The following is a 16,053-nucleotide window of genomic DNA, read 5'->3' on the forward strand; positions in this document are numbered from 1 at the left end:
GGAGTTGAACTGACTAATAAATCTCAGTCAACTAAACTAAGATGAAAGTTTAGACAACATGTGATTTTTCATTAAGATAACAATTGCTTGTGTTATAAGAACAAACTCTATTTCTTGACTTAACTTAAAATTTTAAGGCAGCCCTTTACCTCATATTTTTAAGTTGAAACAACAAGTTATATTTTACAGTGTGGCTAATTTAGAATTACTGTTTAACCTAACCTGCATGTCTTTAACTGTGGGAGTTAAAGACATGCAGCTCACCCGTGGAGAGCTCACACAGGCACAGTGAAAACATGCAAACTCCACACAGAAAGGACCCAGCAGGCCAATAGAGCCAAACCTCAGACCTTCTCACTGCATCCCATCAGTTGTTGTTTTTGTTTTTTTTAATCATTTTGTACCAGTAGAAAATTGCAAATAATCACATAAATCCACTAAAGTGAAAATGATGCATCACTGTAGTTGAACTACATGTCGTGTGAAAATAAAGTACTTTGCCTGTAATAGAATTCTCACAGTAAATCAGTTATACAGATTTTTCTGTTATTTTTTTGGAGCTTGCCAACATTGTGATAATCACACTGAACTCAGATGTTTGGCAGCTCGCTCAGGAATGCAAACAGATGTCATTATGTTGCACAAGCACGAAAAATGATGAACATCTGCAAGCAGGGTTGATGTACTGAATGTTAGGATGTTAGATGTGGCTAATGGTTAGCACCGTCACCTCCCAGTTAGAAGGTCCTGGGTTTGAATCTAGTCCCAGTGTCTTTGTCATTTGTCTCTGGGTACTCTTTTTCTTCACACAGTCCAAAGACATGGATGGGGTTATGAGGCTACTTGGTGATTCCACATTGCCTGTATGTATGAATGGTTGTCATTCTCTGTGTGTTAGACTATCAGCCTGTTCAGTGCCCTGGATGTCACCCCCACCTTGTAAACCTGTATTGGATCAGAAAAAGACAAACGGATGCAGTCTTATTAGTGCAGTGGCATGAAAAGTATATTTCTTGAAAAACAGGCCGAGCTCAAATATTCAAAGGGTTCTTTTTCCAAAGCCTATGTTAGCAATAGTTCATTTGTATTGTAAAATAAAAAAAACACATTCCTTTCAAAAGTTTGTCATAATTTATATTTGAGTAGCTCACATTGATCTGAGAAAATCCAAAGATCAGGTGTTTCCACATGATAAATAAAGCTTTTGGGCTTTCTGTGATTGGCAATGCAACCTTGAATTCAAGACAAGTTTTCCAGGAAAATATAAAGGTGAAATTGACCCCCCACTTCCGACACGCACACACACACACACACACACACACACACACACACACACACACACATATTTTGCCGAAAGTAAGATGCAATTATAAAATACTTTCTCACTTTGAGCACGCAGTCTGATCAAGGTAATCCATCAAAGTGAGACACGTCAAGCGACCATTTCACAGCCCTTTAATAGTGGCTGAGGAAAAAAAAAAAAGCCAGGCTGGCCTTGGCCCCATTAAATTCTCTGGCTTTAGCTGTGTGTGTGTGTGTGTGTGTGTGCATGGGGATATATAATTTTGCAGGAGCAGCTCTGGTGATGGGAGACATATGGAGCTGTGTGCTTGTGAGGCAGTTTAGAAGTCCTTGGTGACATTAATCTAGTTTTGATGGTCCATGTCAATCTTCTGCACGACATGCGTGTTTTCTGTATTATACTCCTGGGAACTAGTTCTGAGAGATTTATGGGCAAATGCACAGAACCCCTAAAGTCCTGTAGAGTGATTTCGTTCAATCTTCTGTGCACGGGATAATAACTGCGGCAGGTTGTTCCACGTGTGAAATTTTAAATTCACCCATCGAACATTTCAAACGTTGCTTTTTCTTCTCACAAAACAGCAATACCATACCTTTCATACAAGGCCTAAAACATGTGCAATTAACTTATTTTACAGGCTTGTTTGCTGTGTCTTACAATCCACTGGGGAACCAGAGACGGCTTCTGCTGTGAAAGCACAGTCGAATTTAATAAATGCAACGATTTGGATGCTGGGAGCCCAATAAAGATCTAAAAAAAAGCATCATATTTCATCCTTGCCTACCTCAGTGTCCCGGGGTATATGTTATCTTAATGAGTCTTCACTTCCTTTGGAGTAAGCAAAAAAAAAAAAGTTCATAACACATGCCTAGTCTGCTTCTGTGGCTGATATCCATCCATCCAAACATTTTGGCCATGATCCAGACTAATTCCTTTTTGGAGGAATAAAAAAAAGTGCCTCTTCCTGTGTATTGTAGACTTTAATTCCACAGGTATGCTTATCTCCTGAGAGAGAAGCCAGGCAAATAAACGCTCACAGATTTACTCCAGCAGTAGATGAACTGTAGCTTGCTCTGCCTCAGTTTGCAGTTTTAATACGTGCTGGGCTCCCATTGCTATTGTGTATGGAAAACCTGATAAAACAAAGGAAGGGGTTTGCATGCAAATGGCATATTTTGAGAAAGCATCCTAACACTGTTGAAGGATTTAGTCACTCAAGCAGCAACAACACAATTGCTGGGACATTTGAAGTTAGAAATCCCCAGACCATGAAATATGATTCATCTACCCACGGGGATGTAGAGAAGTCAAACACCTTTAATGCTACGTGTGTGTGTTGTTGTGTGTGTGTGTGTGTGTGTGTGTGTGTGCGTGCCCATGCTTTCTTTGCACTATGTGTTTGCCACTAAATTTACTTTATTTGCATAGATATAGTGAATCAGCTTTGCCACTTTTAGAGAGAGAATGAGACACTCTCCTCTATTGCAAACCTATTTTTAGCTCGAGCAGTATGGCACGAGGGGTGACAGCGCTGGCCAGTTGGTTGTTTGCTCCACCACGTTGGTCCAAACTGAAATGTCTCAGCAGCACTGGATGCATTGCCATGAACATTTTAACAGGCATTCATGATCCACACAGAATGAATAATTTCAGCATGAGCAGCTATATTGTGTGTTTACTGATCATTAGCAAACATTGCCACGCTGGAAACACCAAATACTCTGAAACGTGGAAACACCTTTTTCCGAACGACAACGTACTAATTTAATCATTTAGTAACTAGAATGACAGAGTGGGGTCATCGGAATACTTTGACCATTTCCTTTGTTCCATATTCTAAAAGGATTTGACAAACATAAATTGTGCAACTGAAATCACATTCATTTAGTCAACAATAGTACTGTTACGTCTTACAAAACAGTAACGCAAGTAAAATGTGTAATATGTATTACACTATGCTCCGAAAATTTTACTAGATACTTTGTGCATCTTGCTTGTTGAGCTGTAATACTGAAAATATTTTGAGCATAAACACTTAAAATCTTTAGATTGCTGAAATATCTGAAGATGATTTCTATCAAAATGAAATGTGTCTTTGCTGGGATGTGTTTAGTTTTATTTATTTATTGTCTACATCTGCGTCTCATTGCCCTCCTGTACCTGATTCCTGATTGCCTTCATGTGTATAAACAGCCTTGTCTGCATTTCAGTTTTTGTCAGATCGTCTGCTTTTGCCTTTTGGAAATCAACATTATATTCTTGGACTACCTTTTGTTTGCTGCCTTTTTTGGACAGGAACTACCAGTTTATGACCTCAAGGTGCTTTTATATTGTAAGGTGAAGACAAGAGCAACAATAAAATGACCACCTCTGAGCAAGCACTTGGCAACAGTGGGAAGGAAAAGCTCCAACTTTAAACTCTTTTAACAACTTTTAAGGAAAAAAAAAAACGAAGAACCTGGCTCAGGGAGGGGCAGCCATCTGCTGCAACTGGTTGGGGATGATGGTAAGAAGACAGGACAAAAGAAACTCTGTACAAGAGAGATGGAAATTAAGAACTAATGATAAGATGCAGAGTGGTGTATAAACACATAGTGAGTGAAAAAGGGGAGTAAACAAGAAACACAGCATCTTGGGAAGCTCCCAGCAGTCTAGGCCTATTGCAGTGTTACAAAGGGAGGATTCAGGTTCAGGCTCTTCTACAGACGAGCAGCCTGAAAGCTGAAGGCTCTGCCTCTCATTCTACTTTTAAATATTTCAGGAACCACAAGTAAACCAGGATTCTGAGAGTGAAGGGCTCATTTGGAATGATATGGGATTATGACATCTTTAAGATAAGATGAGGCCTGATTATATTTGTCCCTTTGAGTCCTGAATCTGCATTTGGATCCTGTAACCTTAAATTTCATGACATAGACAGACTGACAAATATACACGATAAACATGGAAACAGTGTCATGAATTACTGTACCAAGGATTCTGATGCCATGATCATTTCTTTTGCACTCATCTCTTTTCTTCCCCATGCGTTTATATGCCACATTTTATTTTGTCTACTTTTGTCTCAGTTTGTGTTTTGTCCTGTTTGTTGTTTAGTTGTCTCTCTATGATCCTTTACTCTCACTCACCAAGCAGATGGCTGATTCCTGTTAAAAGAGAGTTCTTCTCACAAGCACCTGCTTGTAACGAATCATCAGATTGTGGGATTCTCCACTGCAGGATCTTTACTTAACTATATGAAATGAGATGACTGTTGTTAACTAGCGTTATATATGTAAATAAAACGAAACATATATATGATACAAGTTGTGATGAAATAAAAATAAAGATGGTAGAAAAGTTTGAGAGGGAAAAGAAAAAGGACTGAAAACACATATCATGCTACCAGGACATTTGTACATGGCACAAATGTCCTTGGTTTCCATCACTAAACCCAAAATAACTTGTAAGTATACCCATCTGGCACAGTTCACATTTTGAAGCAGTACCTGCTAAGTTCTATCAGTCACTCAGTCTGTAGCTCATAGGAGAAATGCCAGAAAGAGGTGAAGTCTCTGAGGTGTAAAGCTCACATACTGTTTTCCAAAAACAGAAAACATGGAAGCATCGTAACTCCCAGGTCTGTTTGTCTACACCGATGCACCGTGGAAGCAATGATTTACTGTACCTGTTTATTCTCCCAACCACTGAACTTCAGTTCAGACATTTATATCCTCTGCAGATCATCCCTGCTGCTTGCTGCTCCCCAGTTTGGAGATTTGGGGCTATTTGTCAGCTTTATAAAACTGATCAGTGCGTTCGTTCAGGAGAAAGCCTTGGCATGCAGTTACTGTGCTTACTTTAGAAAAAAATAAACTAAACATTATCCAAAAGGACATGTTGTTAAAGTAGAGTTCAGCTGAACTGCCACATTTTAATATTTTTATACTAGATTTATATAACCTTTAATCAGAAATGCATTTCTCTGAAGCGTGGCTTTGTGCAAACGAACTACCAAATCGCCCGTTACCTTGATCAGGTTGAATGTTGAAGTAGCAAGGTTGAAAATCCAATGATGCATTTTGTAGTCAAAATTAGTTTGAAAAAATATAATTATTTCTGAATTGTTAAGCACATATTAGAAAGCTTAAACCAGAGTATGGCTACAATCAGGGGGCAGTTAGCTTAGCTTAGCTTAGCATAAATAGTAAAAGAGTGCTAAAAAGAGCTACTGTGTCCTTGTTTTTAAAAGATATACCTACAATCATCATTTAAAACAGATGATATCAAAGACACATCGTGTTTTATGTTACCCTTAACTTGCACAGTTAACCAGTGATGTTAAAAAAAGTGAACTTTACATAGCTATGCTAGTTTTTTTCCTCCTGGTTCCACTGATTAGCTAAATAAAGTGAAAACAGCAACTCACAACCAAAAGACAAATAAGTATTGTTCTCAAAAACACACTTCAAGCAGGAGTTGAGTTTTGAATAATATGAATATAAAATGAATTAGTCAGTGGGTGATTCATGGGCTGTGAATACAATCTGACTGTTCTCCACAGCAGCAGGGGATGCTGTTTTTTACCAGGCATGCAACATAATACACTATTTATGAATGTTCATGTGAAATTTATTGCAGCTTTATTTGGTATAAGTATGTGCGTTCACATGAGTGTATAGTGTCCACAGTGGTGCCTGTGTGTATGTGTGTTGTTAAGTGTGTTTAAGCTCCAGAAGGTCTCTAAGCTCATGTTGCTCCCACAGTCATAAATGCAAGCTGGAATTATGCAGGCACACTTAAATTCTGCAAACAACCCTTAATTCTTAATTTAGATATTAATTAGTTTCCCTGTTACTTGGCAAGGGCCTGTGATTTCCCCTGACACCGGAAATGTTTGTAACTGGGACGTCTGCTGCTTTGTGCCGCAGAGAAACATGTAGGAGACTCAATAACACCAATGAAACAACTTTATTAACTGAGACCAAACGCAGCGGCCATGAGAAGAAACACATACAGTAGGAACAGTAAACTATATTAAGATAGTGCCATCTGTGTTAACTCCTGGGACCCATTATATGATTCAGATTCTTTGATTTTTCATTTCAGTGATAGATGAAAACTCAGTGAAGCACTGAAACCCGTGTGCAGTCTTCAGCATTATAAATTGTGCACCCTTTTCTCATGCTAGAACTGAGCCAGATCTTAAATATATTTTGCTATAAGTCCAAATATTTCGGAAGCTCTACATAGCTTTACTACAATGGGAAGCTAATGCTTATTTTGAAGCCAGAATTGCTAAAAGCGTTAATGTTTGAAGAATACTTTCAACACAATAAAAGTGCCTCTAGTTTTGATTTCATATTAGGAAAGACCTGGAGCAATTCCATCTCCAAGCAGAAATAAGATGAAATTGAACCTGCACATGCTCGGTAGGATTCTCTGTCTGTGTGTCTCTGCCGCAGGCTCATTTTACTATGGCAGAAGTTTTGAACAAAAAAGAAAGAAAGACAAAAAAAACTACACTGAGGTATAAAATCTAATTTTTGAATACACAGTATTTTTCTTCTGCTGTCGAAAGTTAAAGGTGACTGCAGCAAGTTAATCTTTAGGTTCTTGGTGAAAAATTAACTTGAGCAACTTATCCAAATATAGTCTGTTGCTAGGTAGCATACAAGATTTGATCTGGGGTGGTAGATCTGCTGTGGTAACACAGGGCTGCAATTACCCCTGAGCCACATGGGCACAATGTAAGCATCTTGTACTCTACTAACATTTTAGAAAGAAGGCTGTGCTATATCAAATGCGTCCATTAAAATAAAGCAGCTGATCGCTGAATACTTTATAGTATAAAATCTCTTTGAGTTGAAACAACTTTGATAGAAAGTCTGATGACATATACCTGTAGGTGATTGCATAAGACTCAGCTGAACTAAAAAGCTTCTATAAAAACAAAATTTAAAAAAGCACACAACTTGATGCCAGACATCTAAAAGAATTTAAACTACAGTATATACATTAAGCTAAATCACATGTTTACTTTAAAGCATGTTTTTATTCTAATATTTTTAGTGCCACTGTTATAATTGTCCCCTGGGGGCGTCTGTTACTTAGTGTAAATTCTTGTGTTTAATACATCAAAAGACTGACTATCTAAATAATGGGGTTGGGTCACATATATTTTATGTGACAGTGTTGTACGATGTCGTGTTGATACAGGGACACCAAATAACTTTTTATTAAATAAACTAAAACAGTCTGGGAATACATGAAGAAGAGGGCCGATTTCATGCACCGCCATTTTTAGATAACATCGGCTTAACTGGTTGGTGATTACACTGAATTTATTTCACATTCTGCGACTGATTGCAACTTGTGGTGATTTAATGGTTGCCCAGAGCTCGAGGATGTTGCATGCTCACAACCACTTTTCATCGCAAGGCAATTGCATAGGTCGCCTAATGAGAGGCAACCAAAATAATCAAATGATACAATTTGACTTGCTTGTTGACAGCTTGCAAATAATTGCTGTCTAACTTATAAATGCAGATGACTGCCAACATTTTGCCTTCAGTCTGAATGAGTCTTTGTCACTGAACACAGCTGGCTGCCAGTTGTTTTCTGGTTATATTCCTATACAACAGTACGGTTCCCAAGCATAAACGTAATAATTAAATTTTCTGTCCATGTAGACGGCAACAAATATGTGATTTTCGATTAGTTATCAAAGTTCAGTGCTTTATTATCAGAAAGAGATGGCATGTAATTACTAACTATCCCCCATTCAGTTCTTCCGCTGGTCCAGTTCAGGTTGGCAGGGCAAGTGGAGCCTATCCCACCTGTTTTAGTGTAAGAGGTGGGATACACCAATCCAAGCCTGTGATGGACAGGACAACCACCTATGGCCAATTTAGAATCACTAGTTAATTTAATGTGCATGTCTTTGGATTGTGGCAGGAAGCTCGAGTACCAGGAGAGAACCAATCCGGTCTTTAAGTGATGACGTGATGAATCCTGCTTCCGGGCCCAAAGTACTCAGCATTTAATAAGGCTGTTGTGTATTTAACATGTTTTAATGCGTTGTATCTTGTTCTATTTAATCTCAACAAGCCCCTAAAAACAGTCAGTGATCACTGTCGGCCTCTCTCAGGTTTTATTACCGCTATTCATTTTAAAGCTCAGTTTTTAAAACCTTAAGATGTAACTAGGCCCATGCAGCACTTTATTAATGACTAACCTCGTATTGTGGATGGATTATCTCAGTTGTTCTCCTGACTGAAGATTGGTCCGTTTACAGCATCCTGCCATGCGATTGTATTTGTCCCTAACCATCGGGAACCCTCACATTAACTTTTATTGAGTGGAAAAAAGTTAGCGTTCATCCTCCAGCTTCACTGTGTTTATGTTATGCTAACATAGCTGTGTCGCTAGTGATCACATAGCACATCGTTATATACCAGCTTGCCAAACTTCAGTAACCCTACAAACGTCACTGCTGTTTACTTTCCTGTCTTCATTTATGTCAGAAGTGATAGCAGAGCTGTACGTCTTAATTTGTTTTGGAAATCCCTCAGTCAGAACATGGTATATTATATTTAGATAGAAGCTAGCGAGCTAACTACCTGCTAACTTCTAACGCTGTTGAATTTCATAAATTCGGTTTTCATGGATGCATGGATGTTAAACTTAATTGTTACACCTGGTAAAGCACCCACACTGATCATTTTATTACAGATGAAAGAAATTAGACAGTTTTTAACTCTCAGTGATGCCGCAGTGATCGTGTGACTTAGGGACATCAGACTTAAAGGCTGGATGCAGGCACAGGAAGAACCAGTGTTGCCAACTCCTCAGTAAGGAAAATCGCTATTGGCTGTCCTAAAAGTCGCTAGAAGTCGTTAAATGACGTCATCGCTTAATTTGCATAATTGGTCGTGCTAATGTAATTGTAACCTACGTTGTTGGAGAGAGAAATAACATCGTGGAAGAGACATAAAGGGAGTAAAAAACGTCCTAAATGCATTTAGAGTTTATTTAGAACTACAAATTAAATTTCTTTTAGTAATTATTGTTTTTTTTAATGTCACAATTCCAACCCTGCTCCTTTGTCCAGGCTTGGACCGGCAAAAGTGACCCGAAATAGGCACTCTGGTGGAGTTACTTTGTGTATGTTTGTTTATAAGTAGTTTTAAACCTTGTGATCCACAAAACAGCATAACAGTAAAAGAAGAACTCACTGCGTTACAGTCAGTGTGGGAGCAGCGGTTTCGCTCATGCGCGATTCATTTGCAGTTTGGACGCATAGGTGTGAACATCTTCTGCCCTGATAGCAGCTGGGGGAGGACTATCCTCCGCCCGTGAGCGCTTTGGAACGGGCGAGGTGCCCACGGCAGCACCCGCTGCTTGTTGAGAGTAAAAGCGATATGCGCTTTCACATCAAAAAGTCGTCATAAATAAGTCTCCAATAACACCAAAAAAGTCGCCAGATTTGTCGCTAGTCGCTTTTTAGAAAAAATGTCACTAAGGGGGTCTGAAAACTCGCTAAATATAGCCACAAAGTCGCTAGTTTGGCAACACTGCTCCACACAGAAAGGCCCCAGGTGGCACATTTGAACCCAGGACCTCCTTGCTGCACCACTGACTTGATAACTGCAGATAATTTTTCTAGAAATTAATAAACAATCTTATTGCATAACTTTACAAGCTGGAACTAGTGAATTTGGATCTTTTATTGCTTAAAAGCGTTGCTGATGTTTGCTGATCAGATAATCTATTCTCTAACTAATCATTTCAGCTTCAGGGACAAAATAGATTCATATTTGCATCTGTTTTTATTATTGCAGTGTGTGTGTGTTTTGTTCTGGTTCTGACATCGAAAATACCAGAGAGAATTTATGATTTTACGCCCACTTGCTTTTGGATTCAAGAAGCAAACAGAGCTGAGTCGGCTGAGCGATCATCTTCATCCTCCTCCATCCTATTGTTTCATGTTCACGTAATTTCCTCCACCATCTCCTCGCTCTTAGTCATGCAACTCATTCCTGTGATAATCCTGTTGATTACAACCAAAGGAAAGGGATTTTTCTTTTTTGTTTTAAACTAATCTCCACCTGTCTCTCTCTGTTCTTTTTCCTCCAGTGCACTCCCATTGTTGGCCATGGATTTGTGTTGGACAAGTACAAGTGCCAGTGCAGGAGAGGATTTTACCATCCGAGCCGAGTGGCGCTCAATGGCTTTAAAAGTAGGTTACAAAGCTCTCTGTAATAATAATAAAATAATGCATATTGCAGTGAGCTGTCAGATCAAAACTTTGAGTCTTGCAAAAGCAAGCTTCTGGGAATTATGGAAAAAAGAGGAAAACAACCACCTTTTTTGAGCTGACAGTCACACATTTTGTTTGAAATTCTTGTTACAGCTTTGAAAGGGTATCCTGGGGTTTGTGAGGTTATGAAACCTCAAGCTCCAGTCAAGGGAGTTTGACTGTTCTTATGTTGAAATGTCTACTACGTTTCTATTCTGAGCTCTAGTGGGAGCCACAGGTGGCTTCCGAATCACAGACCTGTTGGATTGTGTGACGGCTGTGTAGACGTAGAACACAAGGTGGAATAAATTAGAATAAATGTTTAGTCCCATTTTATTTGACCATTTGCCAGACTGCGTACCCCTCCACGGTTACTGTTGCTATGCCTGTCAGGTTTTCTGTTCTCAAAGGGCGTACGGTGGCAGTGTCACAGTGTGGAGTAGAGAGGACCTAATGCAAGATTCTGCACACTGAGGCAAGCCTTTGTGGACGATGAAAAGTACCGTATGAAACATGAACATGCAACCAAAACCAGAAACCAAGGTGCAAAAATAGGGGGAAACCTAACAGATGTCTTCACAAAGAACACCACTTTATTAAGTACAACTGTTCAACTGCTCCTTCACAAATATTTAATCAATTGACCAGAGCAACTAAATGCATTTAGGCATGTAGACACAATCAAGACAAGCTGGTTAAAGTAGTATTTCACAAACTGCTGATCTACTGGGATTTTCCTGCATAGTTGTCTCTAGGAACAGTATCTTAAATAACCACTTCTTACAACCAGCGTATGCAGAAGATCATCTCTAAATGCACAGCACATTCAAACCTTGAAGCACATGCAGAAGAAGACCACACCAGATGCCACGAACACGAATTCAAACAGGATCGCCAAAATGGGAGACTGGAAAATTATTGTCTGGCTTCATGATTCTCAGTTACTGATGCAACTTGGTTGGAATTTTGAGTAAACGACGTGAAACCAGTGATCCATTTTGCCCTGTATCTATCCATGGTTTGAACAGGGCAGTGAGTTCACTGCACTCAAATGACAGATCTTAATCTAGTAGAGCACCTCTGGGATGTGGTGTCAATCTGACGTAAATCTGCAGCAACTGTGTGACGCTATCATGTCAATATGGACCCAAATCTTTGAGCGATGTTTTCAGCTCCTTGTTGAATCTGTGCCACAAAGAATTAGGAAAGTTCTGAAGTCAAAAGGGATCCAATCAGGTGCTAGCAGGTTTGACCTAATAAAGTGACAAGTGAGTGTATATACACAGAGGTCTGATTAGGCAATAGACATAAAATGGGAAAGCCACAGGTGTGCATAATCACCACAGGTGAAAGTAATCAAGGCAATCAGACAGACAGGAAACATATCTAACCTAGACAGGAAAAAAAACCTTCATAGTAAAACAGCAAATAAGAGAACTAATACAGATGTAAATACTAACTCTTAATGAGACGTCAAACTAGGGAACAAACAGGAACCAAGGCATCAACACAGAAACAAGACAAGGCAGAAACAGAGAAGGGAAATCCAACGAAAACACAAATCAAACTTTAAACTCTAACAGCAAAACAGAAACCCAAGCTTGAGACAGAAACTCAAATACAGAGCAAACCCTGGGGCCGTGACAGTTTAGCTCCTCTGAAACAGCATCTTTGACCTCAGATGGCCGTAAATGAATTAAGAAAGCTGTATAAGCATATTACAGGGAACATATTTCTTTTGTTTTCTATTGATTGATTCTAAGCTCAAAATAATCATATATTATATACTGAGCCTTAGTTTATCCTGTGTCTGAAACTATTTGTTTCAGCTCGCTTCAATCACGCTTTCTTTGAATCAGCTGCCCCTTTTAAAACAGAAGGTTTGAACAGCAGGCTACTGTGTTGTGTGCCTGAGATGATCACTTTAAGGATATCCAATCTCACTGACATGATACAGAGCCAAGATTAGAGCGCTTAGAACAGTCTGAAGTCTGAGCTTCTGGCTCTGATCACATTATTTGACATTTTGGTCATGTTTAATACGTGCATCCATCATTGTTACAGAATGACAGAAAATAAGGAAAAGCATGACGTCTGTTTTATGTAGCTGAAAGCATATAGCTAACAGTTACCTACCTGATATGATGCTGAAAGATTATGACCAGTGCTTGTGGAGCAGGCAAAAAGGGTCTCACCAGTTGCTCATGCGGTCACTCAGCACATTCAGACTTCTAATAATAGAGATGCAGAGACAGTAAAATTATAAAAAACTGTCTTGTAAATTTCAATAAAGATGCTTAAAATAAAAAGTTTGCTGAAAACAAATTTGTCTTTTACCTGATAGCGATGCCAATATTTCTTCTTTTTTATTGTGCTCTGTCCTTCATTTGTTCCAGGCAAACAATTACAATAATTATAATATAATATATAACAATAATATAATATAATTTTTCAATACCTTTGAAGCTTTAGCAAAGTTGTTGAAAAATATTAGTAAATGTAATCTTTTTACTGATATCAGTGGGACATCAGTCAGCAAGACTGATAGTTTACCGATATTTAGGTGATTTAGTTACAGGATATTTACATCTGATAATACATGGAACAAGTGGAGCAGTAAAGTCACATGTCTGGGGGAAAAGTTATTTAAAAGGTGTATTATAATGTTTTTCTAAAAATATTTATAAAGGTTGTCATTCTATCATTCAGTTAAACTCTATAATCCTATGCACCCTGTGTGGTTTGGTTGCTTCTTGTTGAAAACATTCAACATTTAACAAACTAAAGATGCATTTAAAAGGATGCTTGCAAATAAGAGTTGAGATATAATGAGAAAGGAGTTTTGTTAATGTAACACTGTCCAGCTCTGCTTTGGGTGGAATTTGTAATGTGCTAGGTTCAATAAATAGGAGGAGAGAGCTGCGATAATTCAATAACCCCCAAAATCTGAGATTAACAAAAAATTATGTAACACCCGATGAAGGCAAATGAGGACTCAAAAGCACAACTTATGAGCAAAAATCAGTCTTTACAAGTTTCACTGCACAAATTCCCAGTCCAAGCAATCAGACGTCAGAGTATGTTAGGAGCAGGCAAGCAAGGGTCAACCTAGAAAACCAGCAAATTTTAGGTTTTACAGAGAGAATGAGCAAAAGGCAGAGAATGAATTCCCTGCAACAATCTACAAAGGAAAACTGGCATAGAGGAAAAGTAAGATATGGAGCAAATACTAAAAGGTGAAAACAAGGTCCAGGTAACACAGTTCAGGGAACAACATATTGTAGGTAAAACACACAAAGGCAGGAAGACTGAAAAACAAGAGAGACGAGTTTCTCAAAGTAAAAGACGAAACAAGTGAATAAAAACACAGAAAAGGGGGAAAAGAGAAGGGGAAGATTTGATAGATGAATTATTTTATTTTATTCTAATGCAATCACAAAGATTAACACATATATACATATTAGGACTGTAACAATGTGCATGCAATAAGAACAAAAATAAAGAGCACCAAAAATGTCATCATAAAGATCAACTCGTAATGGAAGCATTACACAGCGAAAGACAGCAAGAAGCACTAGTTAGCCAGGTAAGTTTCCAGCCTCAGTTAGCGCACATAAACACACTGTTTCATTTACTTCATTCCTTTTAAGTCTAGTGTCTGGTTTTCCAACTAATCAGGACACAGGACACAACCTTCTGCACTCCTTGCACACTAAAGTATATCTCCTAACAGAACACTATGCACATTTCTGAGATATATGAGGAAATCTTAAGCTTTATGGGGCGTTTGCTACGCTGCATATGGACAATTGATGTTCAGGAGAGCAGTTTAGAGAACAGTAAGCTGTTATTGCCTGTCCTACAGCTCTGGCAATCGATCTTATTTTCCCAATATTCCTTATTTTTCATTCAGGTGCGAGAAACAAGAAAAGAAAAACTAAATTTGCACACCCTCTTGGCCTTGGATCATTTCTCTGCTGATGTTCTGCTTTTCAGACTTGCACTTTTCAAATATATCGTTAACTTTGGCCCCCCCGATCGTGCTTTGGGTTTGAATGTCGGTTTTCTTGACTGAAAGCGCTGCAGTGTCCTCGGACAGAAAGCCTGGCCCTGATGAGCAATATAATCATTCAACTGCGGTGGTTCTCATCCCCGACTCCAACAATGCAGCACCCTAGGGGGGTTGATATGCTAAGCTGGAGCTTTATTATAATGCAGTGTGATGAAGGATGTAGTCAAAACGCTCAGTCTGTGAAGAGACTCATCTTCCAAACCCCATGCAGATCACCTCTTTAAAAATCGCTGTGACTCAGATTGCATTGCGGTTGCAACCCGGATTTCCACTCGTGGAACATCAGTCTTAGTCTTTGTGCAGCTATACACAAAGAGACCCAAAGCAAGAAATTTGAGTATACAATTTATGCACTACAAATGCAAATGCCTAAAGCGTGCAGTGAGCTTTGCAGCAGCTTCAATGAACTGAAGAAGCTGTGCAAGTACAGTTTTGCAAAATTAATAAATAAATAAATAAAATTACAAAAAACAAACAACATTAGGGAGAAAAACCAACAGTTGTGAAGAATGTACAAACTGAAAAGCACTTTTTACTTGCAGTAGTTTAAGTGGTTTGGAAGGACCGCCTGTGCTCAAACTGAGAGCCGTGGTATCACTGTGAACATCTGGCCACTGTGACAGATGTGTGAAAAATGAATCAAGCTTTCTTCTGTCTGCCTTCAAGCCACTGTGAGAATGATTCGATCTTCAAATCAAACAAAAGACAATGCAAACACAAATTTATGATACAAAAATTTTAGATAACACACACACTAGTGCTGCCACAAACGATTATTTTGATAGTCGACTAGTCACCGATTATTTTTGCAATTAGTCGACTAATCAGATCAGGCATCCATTGGACGTAAAACCTACAGCTTATTGCACCAGCATGCATTTGCTTTTATATAACTATCATTAGCTTACAGCTCGAAGTGTTTAAGGTATGTGCTAACTGATTGCAGATTGTCTCGGTGGAGTTTAATAAAATTAGCCGTCTGCTCTTTGCTCCTAAAATATAACAGGACACTGGAGTAAATTCTCTACCATCACACTTGTGTTTAATCAGTTTTCTGTTTGACGTTTATTCAGCTGTGTAAAAACTATAACTATATAAGTTATACAAGTGACTTATATATCATGTTTAATCTGAGTAGCGAAAGACCGCGGGAGGTTTGAAAACGATGTGCCGGGAGTTCGCTGTTCTCGCCGGCTCCAGTGAGCCTTGACCTCCTGGTCAGCTATCGAGCTAGCGGGGTAACAGACGTCTCTGAAAACGTCAGAGCACTTTTGCAAATATGTGATGTCTTGATAAACCGAGCAGATATTTGAAGTTTACACATCTGTATTCTCGCCTTAAAATATCTTAAAAGTTTATTTTGTGACCCAGAAATAGTAATATTAAAACTAAGTAGCT

At 38.7% G+C, this 16,053-nt stretch overlaps 1 protein-coding gene across 1 annotated transcript in view; it reads left to right on the plus strand.

Moving 5' to 3' along the window:
* The window catches only part of LOC134617131 (metabotropic glycine receptor-like), an 82,352-nt gene that overhangs the window by 28,656 nt on the left and 37,643 nt on the right, over positions 1–16,053 (plus strand). Inside the window, exon 3 of the mRNA XM_063462324.1 lies at positions 10,421–10,523. Within this exon, the coding sequence (XP_063318394.1) occupies positions 10,421–10,523 (103 nt within the window). The remainder of the gene's footprint in view (positions 1–10,420; positions 10,524–16,053) is intronic.

The sequence above is a fragment of the Pelmatolapia mariae genome, linkage group LG18 (assembly GCF_036321145.2).
Source record: "Pelmatolapia mariae isolate MD_Pm_ZW linkage group LG18, Pm_UMD_F_2, whole genome shotgun sequence".
Classification (NCBI taxonomy): domain Eukaryota; kingdom Metazoa; phylum Chordata; class Actinopteri; order Cichliformes; family Cichlidae; genus Pelmatolapia; species Pelmatolapia mariae.